General features: G+C 38.8%; 1 protein-coding gene across 2 annotated transcripts in view; it reads right to left on the minus strand.

The window, feature by feature from the left end:
- Positions 1–293: 293 nt before the first annotated feature.
- The window catches only part of Gpc5 (glypican 5), a 1,425,487-nt gene continuing 1,411,530 nt past the window's right edge, over positions 294–14,250 (minus strand). For both annotated transcript variants that reach the window (XM_045146480.1, XM_045146481.1), the window contains exon 8: positions 294–3,964. In XM_045146480.1, coding sequence (XP_045002415.1) covers positions 3,807–3,964 — 158 coding nt within the window. In that variant the 3' untranslated portion in view covers positions 294–3,806. The remainder of the gene's footprint in view (positions 3,965–14,250) is intronic.

The raw sequence follows: 14,250 nt of genomic DNA on the forward strand, positions 1-14,250 counted from the left end.
GTCACATCCTTTCATTTTTTCCTTGCTTGCTTTCTTCCCCCTTCCTTCCTTCTTGTCTTCCTTCCTGACTTCCTTTCTTTTCTTCCCTCTTTTACTTTCTCCTCTCCCCTACCTTCCTTTATGTCTTTCTTCCTCCCTTCATTTAAAAAAATTATTAAAGAATTTATTTTTATTTATTTATTTGCAAGGAGAAAGAAACAGAGAGAGAGAGAGAGACAGACAGACAGACAGACAGATAATGGGCATGCCGCAGTTTATAACCACTGCAAACAAAATCCAGATGCATGTGCCCCTTGTGCATCTGGCTTACGTGGGACCTGCAGAATCGAACCTGGGTCTTTAGCCTCTACAGGCATATGCCTTAACCGCTAAGCTATCTCTCCAGCCCCCTCTCTTTATTTTTTAATGTCATCCTGTGCTGCATGAGTGAAGAAATTTTATACATACAATAGTACCACAAGCAAAAAGTAACTTCATGATTCCATAACATTTACATAGGTTGTGTTTTCTCTGTCATTTCTGGCAGCTGGTTTGTTGAGTGGGTGGGTGGGGAAATGTATTTGAAAGGGATTTGAACACTTGGGAGAGTAACAACTGGTCATGAAAGAAAAAAAAAATCCATGTTTATAGTTTGCCTTTTCATTATGCTTTTGTAGTAATATGCAGACCATTATTCAAGTTAATAATCAATTATATTTGTTTTTTTTCAATCCCAGTTTTGAGACCTATATAGTCTAAGTGATTATGGTCACATTTGTTTTTTTCTCTACTGTACAAATACATTATTTTAAAACTAGAATGTAAATAGTTAATTTTCAGGCATTATAGACACTAACCTTATTCTGACCAGTTCTATGACATCAGTCAAATTGCAGAATATCTCCAAAATTCATACCTTCATTGGCAAAATAGAGGTAGTAATGTTATTTGGAAGATTTAAAGAGATTATATAATGTTGCCAGCACAAAGGAAATGACAATTAATTATCAGTTCTGATAAATGACCAATTCTTCTCCCAAGTAAGGAAACAAAACCCAGACATTGAACTAAGAGATTATTTGTTGCTATCTTTTCTTCCTTGTATGCTTGTGTTGGTATTGGGGCTGAACTTGGGGTGGAGGTCATACAGACCTAGAGTTCACTGTAGTACTGAACTACATCCCCAGTCCCTGGGATCAGTCTTGTGGTTACTTGAAAGTATACAGAAATCACTCAGGGTTCAAGAAAATGGATCCATTTAAATTCTTCCAGTATAAAATATGACTATAAAGATGTGAATGATATGTTTCACTGTATGTATTCACTTAGTTATTACCCATTAAGTCATCATAGAAATGAGACCCATATTCTAACTGCTTTACTGTTGCTCAAAACCTTCTTAGATACTGCTTATGGAAAGCACTCCAGATGCAAATTTGGATCTATGTTAAAGATAAAAAAAAAAAATCAGTGTTGTTTTTATTTGACAAAAAGTCAAGTCCTCCTTGAGGGTGAGAAAGGTCAAATGACATGCTTTGCCTCACTTGAAGGAGTTTTGTAAATCATAAAAAGCTATATAAATATAAAATGTCACAGAGTGGAGTATTAAACAATGACTATCCTCATTGAGAATATTAAAAACTATGCCTCAGGCGCTTAAAGAAATTCTGAGAACCTCCCAGAGTTTTGTGCTCTGGCAGCATTACTATGACATGTTCCGTCTCCGAAGGGCATGGCTGGGGGTAGACGTCACCCACTGGAGCACATAAAACACAGTCCATCGAAAGCGCACATTCATTTCCCTGGCTTTATTATTATTCTGCTTTTATCTACTTCCTGCCTGTCTAAAATTATCTTCAGCCAACTAATTTTATCCAGATACATCTTAGATTCTTCAACTATGCTCTCTAGTCTGTTTGTTTTTAAAATTAAGTTCCCTTAACTTGGGGGAGGTTATGAAACATTTCTTTTTCCGTCACAAACCAACCCTGACTGGGGCTAGAATGCAGACATGATTAATATTACTTTTTTTTCTGGAGGGGCGGGGGGACTGGCTTAAGAAGAGTGTTGAAATTGAAGAGAAAAAATTTAATACAACAGGTTGAAGTTTGTAATTTGTGGTGTGTGGTGACTTGAGTGGGGTTGAGCCCTACCTGGAGCAGGTCAGAGACTAAACACCATGGGGTGGAAGAAGTCTAGGACAGGAACAGAGAGTCAGTGGGAAGGGTACTGCTTCCGTGAGGTGTGCTTCAACAGACAATGAAACCCGATTGGGCGGTTACAAATACTGTGACGTAAGCTGACAACCCTCAGAGAACTCGGGTCATTGAGAACCTCAGAAGGACGAAGTTTGATCCCATACTGCTTCTTGATTTGGGCAAATTGATTTTGCATGACTTACGTTCACTTCCACCCTGCCAGAGGTCACCCGAAGTTATTTTGATGGCTTTACCTTAGAGGTTCTGCATTCTCTTTGTCTACTGTGACTTTTTGTATTAACTATATTTTCTGGCCATCTCCCGGATGTGAGTTTTTTTAATAAAAGATGAGTTATCTCTTTCTCCTTAAGTACAGCTTTAGATATATCCTTTAGCGTCTGCCAAGGCAACTGTCACAACTGGGAAATTAGGGATGGAGAAGAACTATCATGTCGGGCACAGTGCGTGTTGCCTTATTCCACATCTACAGATATTCATCGAGGCCTTAGCAATGCATGGATGACCAACCATTTGTTCAATGTTATGCTTTGAAAAGAAGTAGGAAACATATTTTGCAAATGAGTGACTATATATAACTTGGACAGGATAAAAATCATCAATTTCCCTTATTTTTAAGTAATGTTTTAAAATATTGATCATTTTATCTACTTGCACACTCACATGCGTGTGCCCATGTGTGCATGTATGGGTGTGCTAGGGTTATCTTGCCTCTGCAAATAAGTAACATAATTTATGTGGGTGGCTAGGGAATTGAACCCACGCTCTCAGGCTTCCAAGCAAGTGCCTTTAACTGGTGAACTCTCTCCTTAGTCTCTTTAATGCTGTTCCACCAGACAATTAAGAGCTTGATTGGAGTGCACTTGTGAGCCTTGAAAGATAACTGGATCTGTTATTTGGTAAACAGGAGAGGAGACAGGGACATAATACATATTACTAAAGTGCATTTTGAATAGCATGGAATAAAGCCAGGTGCTCCTAATATATATAGCTTTAGGATTCGTCAGTGGCTAAATTATTGTGGATAGAACATATGAAGTTCCTTCAGGGAAATTATTTTAAATCTCTCAATAATCTAATCTATAGCCCGTGGACTTTAAGTAGTTTTCTTCTTTCAGCTTGCAAAAATGAAAAAGTATCTCTTGAAAATGCATGGTTAATATTTTTTGCCACTGTGAACTTTGATTGACCTAATGTAATTCTACTTCCAGTACATAACAAACACTATTGTTTTCATTGTCTGATAAGTACACCTTCAGATGAAAACATTTTCAATTTAGAAAGGAAGGGGTTTGAAATTGAGAATAAAATTACAGAGTCGCTAAATCCTCATTCAAAGTCACTTTTGAACTTTTCACAGTTTTAAAGTTAATATTAGAATTTAAGAATGTTTAAGTTAGATTTAGAAAAGATGTATGCTGACAGAGTCTGTCATTTACATGTTGATTTTTATGACTTTGTGAATATTCCAACCTGGCTTCTGAGAAGTTAGTGTGATGTACCGTTCCATAAATGCAGTTATTACATTCAAAAAGGTCTTTCATTCCAGGCATAAAGAGGAAAGGGAAAAACCAAGACCCCAGCAGGGTATGTCAGGACAGTGGAGTTCCGTTACCAAAGCTTGGGAAGTAATGTAAGCAATCCGATCAGAGCGAGTGTCATGGGCTCGGCCCCTGAAGCACTGCCGGCTTCCGTGGTATCCAGCGTGCTGCGATGGTCAGTGCGGTGGATTTGCTTGACATCACTGAAGTTCATGTCATCAGGCATCCCTGCAAGGAAAATAAGAAAGCACAGTGATGATGCAGGACCACCTCAGCAGAAACAGTCTGGACTTTGGAAGGCAATATGGAGATTCCTGAAAAAGCTGACTATAGAGATACCAGTAAACCCAGTTATTCCCTTCCTGGGCATCTACCCTAAAACCTTCAAACCACAGGCCAGAGATATTTGCTCAACCATGTTTGTAGCAGCTCAATTCATAATAGCTAAGAGCTGGAATCAACCCAGATGTCCATCACTAGAAGAATGGATCACTAAGATGTGGCATATCTACACAATGGAATTCTATACAGCAGTAAGAAAAAAAAAATAACCCAATGAAATTTGAGGAAAAATGGTTGAAACTGGAACAGATCATTCTCAGTGAACTTACCCAATCACAGAAAGATAATCACCGCATAGTCTCACTCATCTATAGCATCTAACATGAATCCACCCAGGATGCCTTACATACCCAGCAAGCATCTTGTGGACTAGACAATAGGATGGGTGGGGAGGGAGGGGAGGGCAACGGAGGGGGTGGGAAACATAAATCTAGACCCATTGTTCTCTGTTGCTTTCTCTGTGTTCATCCACCTCCAAGTAATGAAGGTGTCGCAGGTGATCCTGCTTTACTTAGAGGACAGCAGAGATGCACGGGTGGGAGTGCTCAGGAATCCTATAAGAGCAAAGCAAAAGTCTTTCTTGCTTAAAAAATAAACAGGGATATCTATGTAATGTCACTAACTTGTAAGAAAGAAATTTAATTAATTAAAATATCCCTGGGCTGAAGAGATGGCTTAGCAGTTAAGGCACTTGCCTATGAAGCCAAAGGACCCAAGTTCAATTCCCCAGTACCCATGTAAGCCAGCTACACACAGGGGCACATGTATCCGGAGTTCATTTGCAGTGGCTGGTGCACTCATTCTCTCTCTTCCTGTCTCCTCTATCTCTCTCTCTTCTAGCAAACAAATAAAGTTTTTTTTAAAAAATATCTTGAGATAAGCCATTGTTGCTTGTCCCAGAAATGTGTCAACTGTAGTACTTGTGACAACCTTTCTCATGACAATCAAATTAGCTCAGAGTAAATAATTGAATAGGATTGCTTGCAATAGAATATCTATGTATCATATTTTATATTACAATTATGTAGGCATAAGGTCTTTTGTAAATTTATTTTTTCTTTCTTTTGAGTGTGTATAATGTGTGTGTGTGTGATAGCAGGCGTATGTGGTATACACACATGTATATATATAAAGAGGTCACAGGAGAACATTGGGTGCCCTCCCTGTTGGTAATCTGAGTGTTTCATTAACAGTCCTTTACTAAAACTAGAGCTGATGAGTTACCAGTGAGTCTTAGCAATTCTGTGGTCTCTGTTCACCCCAGAACTGACATTACAAAGTATGTATGGCTATTCTTAGATGCTTACATAGGTACTAGGGAACTGAACCTAGGGCATATCATTGCAAAGAAATTGACCCCAACATTGACCTATGCCCTACACGTGCCTGCACACACACACACACACACACACACACACGTACACACACCAACACTCTTATGCATCTGCGCACATGAACACTCACATAGACATGAACATCATACACAGACAAATGCAAAAATCCTATTAAATTATATCATTTTTATATGTGGTTGTGGAAATGAGAATATAGCCATCTGTCAATAAATCAGATATTTAGTCTATGGGTACATTGCAAATGGAGGTTAGAGATGAAATCTTTGATTAATACAAGAGAAATCAGTCAGGCAGTCACAAACCAAGATCCATTCACATCCTAATTATTACTTCATTGATTTATGGAATCTGACATGTTGAGGAAGAGAACAGTTTCAAAATTATTTGCAATGAAATAATTGTTTTCGTTGAGACGTTTGTGTTAGAATAACACACTTGGGAAAATTGCTGGTTTTATCATTCATTATATCATGTCACCAATGTTCTGAGGCCATCTGACTCTTTCAATTATCTAATGGCATGTGGCTATCCATCACAATTAACAGATTTAAATTCAATGTTATGGCAGCCACATATATTGACATCATAATTACACTGAGACTGAAAAAAGTGCTTCATAGGAATAAAAGTCAATATTTATGTAATTAGGTCAATGCACATATATAATTCAGAAGGTAAGCACCACTGCATTCAGGGACAAGTGCATTAAAATGATGCAGGCTTTGCGGGTCTGACATATTGATTTTACAGCCTGAGCTCCTGCATTGTTATTCATTGTTTGGGTGCTTGTTTTGCCCTTCTGTGTCATTAGGCAAGATGAATAAACTAGTGATTCTTTTTTTTTTTTTTATAGAGACTGGAGTGGAATGTGAATATTTTAGTCATGGTTTTATACCTCATGTTAAGCTAGAGCTTAAACAAGGTGCTATGAGGACTCTAGGCAATTAAAAATAATCTTTTTTTCCCCAAGATAACTACATAAATTTGGGCTTTAAGGGATTTAGTGTTTTAAACATTGTGAATTGGTGTCTGGATTGGATTCAAGAATAGCTTCTTCAGAGCTGGTATTTCTTACATCCCTTTATAGTCTAGGCTCAGAGAATACTATGGTCTATGCACATATACAAGCAGAAAGGAATTAAGCCCAATGCCAACCAGTGAAATGCTAGGAGCATGGCACTTTTTTACAGATGCCAGTGTTAGTGTCTGAGATGTTAATAATAAGTGTAACAATCATATTATCATGACCCTTGAGTAAGAAGGCTATGAAAGAATCTTTCAAGAGCCTTACAGTCATTATAGATCAAGTCACAGCTTGCCATTAAGAAATATTAACATGCTACAAAGGCCAGCTCCAGGATTACTGGATACAATGATGGTTTTCTTAAAAAAAATTAAATTAACTGGCTTGTAAATTATACCAAAGTTAACAAAAAAAAATCATAAAAGAAAATTTCATTGGCGAATGTATTACATCAACAAACAAAAACAAAGTATAATTTGAATAATCTTTTCTATGCACAATAGCAGCACACAGAGGTGCCAATAAATTGATATTTCTTCCACTGGTGACTCAAACTCTTGTAAAAGAATGAAAGATGGTTTTGTGATTGAAAAAAAAATGTGATATTAAAACACAGTATATTGCTGGTGGATGGTGCTATGAAATATATAAAAGGGTATAAGTTGGGCAGGGACGTCCCTGCTACAGAGGTGCAGCATTGTGTTCTTTCTTTCAGTTTTCTCAAGTGGTCACTTGCCATGGTTTCACACACTGTTTATGGTAGTCCACAGATATTAATTCTTATTTTTTACACAATCTTACAGAAAATGCACTGCTCTTATGCCTGGTTCTACAGATGAAGACGGAGGTGGATGTGATGTGTGGATAAATAGTGTGAGCAATGAAGGCGGACGTCAAATTCTGCAGTGTGGCTATTGCACATGGGAAATGTTGAACTCTCATGGAAATTCTGCTTTTTCCAGAGTCTGGGACAAATGTCTTTAGCCTTGCACTTTAGGATGACGGAATTTTTAAGCCTAGGATATATTCAGATTACCTGTAACACTGACTAATCACTTTATAGAATGGTATCAAATCCAAATTTATGTTGAGAGCAAAGGAGATGAGACGTTTTGTTTCTTCTCCCTCCTTCTTTAACTTTTGGGATGGCTGATGGTGTGATAATTTTCTGTGTGACTCAAGCAACTGGAAATACTCAGAGGTAGTGCTCAGTGGTCTGGTAAGTGATGGGTGAGAGTGACGCGGATTTGTGGACGATGCTAGCTCCTCTGAGCTGTGTAGACCGTGGCCTTTTCCTTTCATCTATTTACATCCTGTGAAAATTCTCTACGTTTCACTAAGCATTGGCAATGACTACTGATAATTTATCTTCCCTGGAATATTGCATGGGCCAGAATTGTTCATGTTCCCAATTAGCTCATGTAGTCACAAAAACTCTGTTCACCGCTCTCTGTGAATCAGACAGGGTCAGAGTCTGCGTAAACAGCATATGCTTATACAAACTTCTTTGACGAGTCTAAAGCATCAAAACAAAAAGTACGCACAGGGCTGGAGGGATGACTCAGTGGTTAAGGTGTTTACCTACAAAGCCAAAGAACCCAGGTTTGACTCTCCAGGACCCATGCTAGCCAGATGCACAAGGGAGCACACACATCTGCAGTTTGCTTGTAATGGCTGGAGGCCCTGGAGCGCCCATGCTCACTCCGTCACTCTGTTTCTCTCCCTCATTCTCTGTCAAATAAATAAATAAAAATAAAATATTTAAAAAGTATGCATGCCAAGTATCTTATTCACCATTTCAGTGCTGAAATTGTGAAGGGCAGATTTAAGTGCTGAGAAAAGGACTACAGAACATTATTTGACTCCAGCAATGAAGTAAAGATAATTTCTTTCTAGAAACAATCTGTTGTTTTTAAAATGTTATGATCATGGCACCTCAAAACATGTCTGTTACATAGCATGCTTCTAATGAATACTGTGGAATGGATAATTGAATAATGACTTTCCCCCCAAGTAGGCATCCCTTCCAGTGGCACCCTATATACAAAGAGGTTCAGTGCCTGTTGACCCAGGTGCCCTTGCAATTTGCTGGTGAGTGTACCTAGTTTGTTGCAGCCAACCTTTCTACTGCCATTGAAACCCAGCTTAGTCAGCCTTTCAGTATGGACTGAAGACCAATGGCTCTTCAGGAATCCTCCAGTTCTTTGGTACCAGGTTGGGACAGCTAAGACAAGAAGCCTTGTGGATTGAATGGTAACTGGGCTCTCAGTTGCTCCATTCTGCAGACAGGCCATTATCAGACTACCCATGCATTGTCAGACTGCCCATGCAGTGTAACAAATCCTCTTAATAATATATATGCATATATATACATATATTCATTCTGCTGTTCTGTGCCTCTACAGAACCACTCTAATACAAACTCTTATTCTTACAACAGGATGATTTAGGGAGAACTATGTTCTTCCCTTCCAAAGATTAGGAGCTGGCACCCAGTGGGAGTTTGGCTTCAGTCTCAGCACTCCACTGATTGGGTGCCATGCTTGAAGCTAATGCACATCAGAAACGTTGATCTAAAGGGCAAATTCTTGTTTTGGCAGAGTCTGGGCTTTAGCTATGGACTTTAAGATGACAAAATCTTACAAACTTTAACATGAGAGCACTTTCAGTGAGAAAGGAAACTTAGTCAAAACATCTTTCTAGCTAGGTAATTAAATTAACATTTGAAAAATAAGCTATGTGGCTATCCTGTAGTATTCTCCAAAGTAAATGTCAAAAACTTAAATGTAAGTAGAGGAAAAGTAAGCAAAATGCATGTATTGATGTTTTTTATTTGTTTATGACAGTGGGGGGAGAAATCAATAGATTTTTAGGCATAATTTCTCAAGAAATGATTCATAGCTTTGTCCCTATAGAAGAATTATCTGTATTACATAAAACACTGTAACAAGTGAGGAGATACATTATGTAGTGAAGAAAATACTGCATTATATAGTTCAACAAAGGAATAGTGTCTTTTTTCCTTTTCCTTTTTTGTTAAGAATATGCTTTGTGTGTAGACATCATGTGTTGGTACCACCATTTGCTTCCTTCCTGCCCCCAATCCACTAAGGGCCAGCTCAGTGGGGTTGCTGGTATTCCCCATGGGGTTGTGGGTTATGCATTGTGAAAGCAGAAGCCAGTAATTGTGTGTGTGTGGGGGGGGGTGGAGAGTGAATGCCTCTGGGTATGCCCTTCTGACCTGTGTCTCTTACGTCCTCCCCCCCCCCCCCCCCCCGTCTTTTGCAAAATTCCCCAAGGCATGGTGGATGTGTTTTAAGTCTACTTCAGTGTTGACCTCTCAGAAGTTTTTGCATTTCTGCTTTGGTAGGTGGTAAGTATCCTCAGGGTCTTCTCCTTCACCCTAGTGCAGATGGTCAATTCGCCATGGAAGCAGGACTCTTGTTCATCTCACCAAATCCTCCATGTTTTCACCTGGGCCTTGACTGAAGTATGAGGGGTGGTTTATCTCTTCAAGTCTTACTACCTTCTGAAAAAGACCAGATTCTCCAACGGAGAATGAAGTCGGCATAGTTAAATGGGATAAGCACTGTTAACTTAGAGAGGTTTTGGTAGATGTAGCCCCTTTTGTGGCCAAAGGCTAGTGGGAGATTGTCATTGGAGAGCATCATCTTGGTCTCCATGGGATTCAGACGTGCTTCCCAGTTGTTCCTTTCCATTCAATTGATCTCTTAGCCAATCAGAAAGCCATTGGTTATCCACCAAGGCTGTGTGCCACCCTTACCCAGGTGTGTAAATCTTTTCATGCTGGTTGCTTTTGAGTAGCTGTGACTGACCCTTTATTGCTCACAACGGTGTTGGTCATTGTCCCCCACGGTAGCACTTTATACACTAGATGGGCTGTCTGGGACTGGAGCCCTTCTGGATTCTAGCCAGGTCGCTTGGTGCTCTGGGTCAGCAGCCTCTGGTGTCTTCAGCAATGGGGTCCCACCTTTTACCTCAGATGGGCAATCAAATACTTTGATGCCTGTCTTGTTTTGAGAATGTTGCAGGTCTCTCCAATCAATAGCTCAATGTGGGTAGCAACCAATTTCTGGAACTGGGGGTTACAAGCCATAGCCAAATATTTTAAGGTGAGGCTTCATCCCACTCTCCTCAGGGCCCTTCATTCCAGATGATCTCCCCATAGTCCTGTTGAGGGTTATATCTTTTAGTCTTCTATCAAGGAGAAATGTTCCTATGGTACCAGTTAATTTTGAGTTTAGTTTTGTGTTTATTTTCCCCCAACGTCCCACTTCCCTCCCCTGTAACCCTTCCATTCCCATTACCTCCCCACTGAATTGCCTATTAGGTATGCCAGCAGCTTGAGCTATTACAGGTTAGAAACCACAGATAATTAAGAACATGCAGCATTTGTCTTTCTGTGTTAGTGTGAGTTCACTGAATATGATCTCTTCCAAGTCTGTCCATTTTACTGAAAATTTCATTATATCATTTTTTTTTCTTACTGCTGAGCAGAATTCCATCGTGTATACCACATCTTTGTTATCCATTCTTCTAATGATGGGCACCTGGGTAGATTCCAGTTCTTAGCTATTATGAATTGAGCAGCCATAAACATGGTTGAGTACATATCTATGCAATGAAGTATGGAGCCTTTAGGGTAAATGCCCAGTAGAGGAATAACTGTGTATGATGGTAGTTATATTTTTATCTTTGTGAGGAGTCCACATATTGATTTCGATAGAGGTTGTACAAGATTGCATTTCCACTAACAGTAAATGAGCATTCCTCTTTCCCCACATCCTCCACAACATTTATGGTCATTTGCTTTTTTAATGATTGCCATTCTGTCTGGAATAAGGTGTAATCTCACAGTTGTTTTAATTTGCATTTCCCTGATGGTTAAGGATGTTGAACATTTCCTTAAGTGTGTATCAGCCATTTGAATGTCTTCCTTTGAGAACTCACTATTCAGTTCTTTCTTTCCTTTATTTATTTATTTATTTTTGAGCAAGAGAGAGAAAATAAAAGTTATTCCAGGATCTCCAGCTATTGCAGTCAAACTCCAGATGCATGTGCCATGTTCAGCACATGTGTGATCTTGCTCACTTGCATCACCTTGTGCTTATGTGGGATCTATAGAGTCAAATATGGGTCCTTAGGCAAGTGCCTTAACTGGTAAGTCATCTCTTCTGCCCCATTTATTGAGTGGTTTTTTTTAGCTTTTACTATTTATGTTTCTGAGTTCTTTGGAGATTGTAGGTATTAGGTCTCTCAGTGGTGTAGCTGGCAAAGATTTTCTTCCATTCTGTGGGTAATCTACTGATGTTGTCTATGGTATATTTGTGCAAAAGCATTTTAGCTTCATGAAATCCCACTGGCTGAATGATTGTTTAATTTTCTGGGCTACTGGGTTATTGTTTAGGAAGTCTTTCTGAACTCTATACTGTGGAAAATTCCTCCTATATTTTCTTTCAGTAATTTGAGTTTTAGATCTTATATTGAGGTTTTTTATCCATTTGGAGTTGATTTATAAGGATGGTGAAATGAGTGGATCTAGTTTAATTTTTTTTACATGTGGTTATCCAGTTTGTCCATCTGTTGAAGGTGCTTTCTTTTCTCCAGTGTATGCTGTTGCTCATGTGGTTCTTATGCTTAAGTTTATGTGGAGAATTAAATTTAAACATTTGCATATGTTGGACCATCCCTGAATACCTGTGATGAAGCCTGCTTAATCAAGGTGAATAATGTGTTTGATGTGTTGTTGAATTCAGTTTGCAAGGAATTTGTTCAGATATTTTGCATCTAAGTTCATCAGTGATATAGGCCAATAGTTTCTTTTTCTTGTTGTATCACGGCTAGGTTTGGGTATTAAGGTGATGCTAGCTTAACAAAAGGAGTTGGGAAGTATTCACTATCCTCCTAGTATGTGAAATAGTTTGAGAAAAAGTGGTTTTAGTTCTTCCCTGAAGATTTGATAGAATTCAGCTAAGAAGACATCAAGTCTTCGACTTTTCCTTTTGTGGAGGTTTTTGATTGTCTTTTCAAACTTGATGGATGTGATAGGTTTGTTTAGGAAATTAGTTTACTCTGAGTTTAGTTTTGGTAGGTGATATGTATCTAGAATTCATCCATTGCTTCCAGATTATCCAATTTTGTGGACCAGAAGTTTTGGAAGGATGTCTTGTAGATTCTTCCAATTTCATTTATATGTGTTGTGATCTCTCCATTTTCATTTTTAATTTTGTTAATTTGAGACTTCTCTTTTTTATTTGATGGAATTAGCCAGGGATTTATTAATCTTGTTTATATATTTTTTTGACAAAATCAGCTTTTTGTTTCATCAATTGTCTTAATTTTTTTCTTAGTTTCTGACTTATTAATTTCTGCTCTGATCTTAATTATTTCTTTCCATCTGGAGCTCTCAAGGTTGGATTGATCACGTTTTTCTTTTAACACCTTTATGTGGATTGTTAGGTTATTAATTTGAGATCCCTCTGTTATGAAGGCATTCAGTGCTATATGTTTTCCCCTTAGGACTGCCTTCATTGTGTCCCATAAGTTTTGGTATGTTGTGTTTTTAATTTTTTTTTTGTTCATTTTTATCTATTTTTGAGAGTGACAGAGAAAGAAACAGATAGGGAGAGAGAGAGAGAATGGGCATGCCAGGGCTTCCAGCCACTGCAAACGAACTCCAGATGCTTGCGCCCTCTTGTGCATCTGGCTAATGTGGGTCCTGGGGAATCAAACCTTGAACCAGGGTCCTTAGGCTTCACAGGCAAGCGCTTAACCGCTAACCCATATCTGTAGCCCATATGCTGTGTTTTTGTTATCATTCAGTTCTAGAAATTTAAAATTTTCTCTTTTGATTTCTTCCACAACCCATTCATTATTTAATAGTGTGTTCAGTCTCTGGGAGCTGGTGAATTTTCAGTTGTGTTTTGTTGCAGTCAGGTTCACATTGCTGGAAGAAATCACCTGACCAAGAGCAGCTTGTGGGGAAAAAAGGTCTATTTTGGTTTACAGACTGGAGGGGAATCTCCATGATTTTTTTTTTATTACAGTTAATAGGAAGTAGTATATGAACTAATGCATTGCAGGGAAACCAACATACATTTTCTGAATAAAGTTACAGTGGATCTTTATTCAGATCCTCATCTCCCAAAATTATTCCAATGAAACCCTCATCTTTGCTGACCTGATAGGTCAGTATAGAAATAGAAAGAGTCACTGGAGTATCACACGTACCACAGCAGTGATGCTGAGTTTTAGAGTCTTTCATTTTTGTCTTGGATGCCCCTATGTAATCCTATCACCAAAAGTAGAAGGAGGGTATAGTTGAAGAGTCAGGCACCTGGCAATTTTATAACACCATGAACAAGTGTAACTTAAGGATCACTCTGTGATTTCTCATTTGATGTCAAGAGAACCTCACTAATCAATGAGACTGGTCTTTTGACAGCTTCTCCCATCCTGGGATAGGGATAGCTTCATCTTTCTTTTGGTTGTCCTTAAGCCCCCCCCCCTTTTTTTTCTTGGTTGCTAAAGTTTTATTGCAGAGCTCAGAATGGCTTCAGCTCACAATCCTCCTGCCTTAACTTCCTGATTACTGGATGTGGCAGTTGAATGTGTGGCTCCCTAGACTCAGGTGTTTATTACCGTAGTGTTTACAGAACTTCCGGTCAAGATGCATCTGTCTAACCACACCACACCTCCGTGGAAAGGAAAGGCAAGATAGTGAGGGTTCATTGGGTCTTCTAGGGGTGAGCAGAGTCTAATAGACCTCCAGT

This window comes from Jaculus jaculus, chromosome 3 (genome assembly GCF_020740685.1).
Source record: "Jaculus jaculus isolate mJacJac1 chromosome 3, mJacJac1.mat.Y.cur, whole genome shotgun sequence".
Lineage (NCBI taxonomy): Eukaryota > Metazoa > Chordata > Mammalia > Rodentia > Dipodidae > Jaculus > Jaculus jaculus.